The sequence below is a fragment of the Macrobrachium nipponense genome, chromosome 14, assembly GCF_015104395.2.
Source record: "Macrobrachium nipponense isolate FS-2020 chromosome 14, ASM1510439v2, whole genome shotgun sequence".
Lineage (NCBI taxonomy): Eukaryota > Metazoa > Arthropoda > Malacostraca > Decapoda > Palaemonidae > Macrobrachium > Macrobrachium nipponense.
In genome coordinates, this window is record NC_087207.1 from 79,817,174 (window position 1) to 79,819,659 (window position 2,486).

The window sequence follows — 2,486 nt, forward strand, 5'->3', positions numbered from 1 at the left end:
TAGAGTGCTCATTTTGATAAGCGTGTTGCAGTATTTGGTCAAGCAAATATCATGTGAAAGGATTGCTTTAAACTTGGCTAATGAGTAACTACAAGAATATACTTAATGCAATAATATTCCGAATGTCATATATTAATATACAAAGATACAGCATATGTTTGGGCACAAAAATACACCATGCGTTTGTTTGAGAAAAAAAATAAATACCGATTAAGTATACAACCAAAGAAGGCTGGATGATTTTCTGTCAAAATTCTCTGACTTTGGGTGGTTTGGTGTCTTCATCAAATACACAACAGGTCGAATTCCTGGGCCTCCGTCACCTATCTTCATAAAACAGCTCCTGAGATTCTAGTATTTGGTCAGGAGTGATCAACAGAATTATTCTGCAGATGCATGGATCACAAAATATTTATTACGTGTAATAAAAAAAGTAAAATAGTCAGATACTCAAAAATAAAAAGATACTATCTCCTTTGTTTGTGCGCCACATACTGGGGCACACAAAAGTGTTAATTTTTCATGAGATACTAATAACTCCACAAGGAATGAACCTACCAACATACAAACTATGCTAACATGAGGCGCTGTAATTATGATAATACTTCCGTTTTTGTTTAAAACTCACTTTATTGCACATTATGTTCAACATTTATTCCGAATCATTTAGCCATACTATCAGTTCCCACAAAATAAATTCCATAATATACAAAAACTAGGATAGATTTAATTAAATAAACTACAAATAGAGAAGTATACCTCTTAAATTATTTTTAGCTTTAAAGGTTCTTATATGAGTAATTACTTTTTTAATATAATTATAATTAAGAAAATCAGAATAATCTTAGGAATTAGTACTGCAAAGGAAGGAGGAAATTAGTGTTTTGAATGAAATTCGTATTCATTTGCCAATATTTTATGGTAATTCAAAGCTTTCCCGAGCATAAGAAAGTAAAACGTCATTTCCTAATAAGATACCGCAAGATCGCATGTAGATTTTCATATTAGCAAATGGAATACGGTGGGCTCTGAAGTAAAGGAGTGAAGATACTGATTAAGAATATGGAAACAAAAACATAAAAGAAATGAAAAAAAAATCCAAACTGTACATAGCATAAGAAATATCGTGCTTGTTTGTAGCTGGAAAAAAATTAGATAAAGAAAAATACATAGAAGCTGGAAAAATGTGTAACTGATTTTTCAGTTTTGATTAATAAGAGTGAATATGATGAACTATTTTGAAAAGATAAGTACAATTATTTGTTTAATGGATAAGTAAAATAACTCTGGTGATGAGTCTACCTTTTTTATTTACATTTGCATGCGCAACCAAGGAATTCATGAAAAACGTGGGTAGATACACTAGAAAATAAGTTTTTTTTCACGAGAGAAATCGCAAAACAGCTAGGAAATTTCTGAAATATTCTTAATGCTACTGCCATTTCTTATACAAATGGTAAAATTGGTGTCAAAGAACCAAACAAAACAAAAAATGGGGAGGAGGAAGGTGCCAGAAAAGAAAGGGAGAGGAAGCAGTTGCAAAAGAAAAAAGGGAGATGAGGAAGGTTCCAGAAACGAAAGGGAGAGGAAGCAGTTGCAAAGAAAAAGGGAGATGATGAAGGTTCCAGAAACGAAAGGGAGAGGAAGCAGTTGCAAAAGAAAAAAGGGAGATGAGGAAGGTTCCAGAAAAGAAAGGGAGAGGAAGCAATTGCAAAGAAAAAAAGGAAGAGGAGGAAGATGCCAGAAAAGATAGGGAGAGGAAGCAGGTGCAAAAGAAAAAAAGGAGAGGAAGAAGGTGCCAGAGAAGAAAGGCGGGGAAGAAATTACCAGAGAAAAAAGGGAGGGGAGAGGAGGAGGTGCCCAAGAAGAAAGGGAGAAAGAAGGTGCCAGAGAAGAAAGGCGGGGAAGAAGTTAGCAGAGAAAAAAGGAAAGGAGAGGAGGACGTTGCTATAGAGAAGAAATGGAGAGGAGGAGGGTATCAGAGAAGAAAGGAGAAGAAGAAAAAGAAAGAAGGTGCCAGTGAAAAAAGGGAGAGGAGAGGAGGAAGGTGACAGAGAAGAAAGGGAGAGGAGACGGGGAAGGTGACAGAGAATAAAGGGGAGAGGAGGAAGGTGACAGAGAAGAAAGGGAGAGGAGGAAGGTGACAAAGAAAAAAGGGGGAGGAGGAAGGTGTCTGAGAAGAAAGGCAGAATAGGAAGGTGTCAGATAATGAAGGCAGAGGGGGAAGGTGCCAGAGAAGAAAAGAAGAGGAGTGGAGAGGAGAAGGTGACAGAGAAGAAGAGAGGAGGAGGTGGCAAGGTGGACAGACAAAGAGGGAGAGGGGGCCAGAGAGGAAAGGGAGAGGAGAGGAGGAAAGTGACAGAGAAGAAAGTGATAGGAGAATGGTGCCAGAGAAAAAAGGGAGAGGAAGAGGAAGAAGGTACCAAAGAAAACAGAGAGAGGAGGAAGGTGCCAGAGAAGAAATTTAGAGGAGGAAGATGCCGAGG

At 37.6% G+C, this 2,486-nt stretch overlaps 1 protein-coding gene across 1 annotated transcript; it reads left to right on the forward strand.

Annotated features, from left to right (window-relative positions):
- Nucleotides 1-1,670: 1,670 nt before the first annotated feature.
- Nucleotides 1,671-2,051, forward strand: LOC135226285 (uncharacterized). The gene has a single exon (XM_064265727.1). It carries the CDS (start codon nt 1,671-1,673, stop codon nt 2,049-2,051), a length of 381 nt encoding a protein of 126 aa, XP_064121797.1.
- The last annotated feature ends 435 nt before the right edge of the window (nt 2,052-2,486 follow it).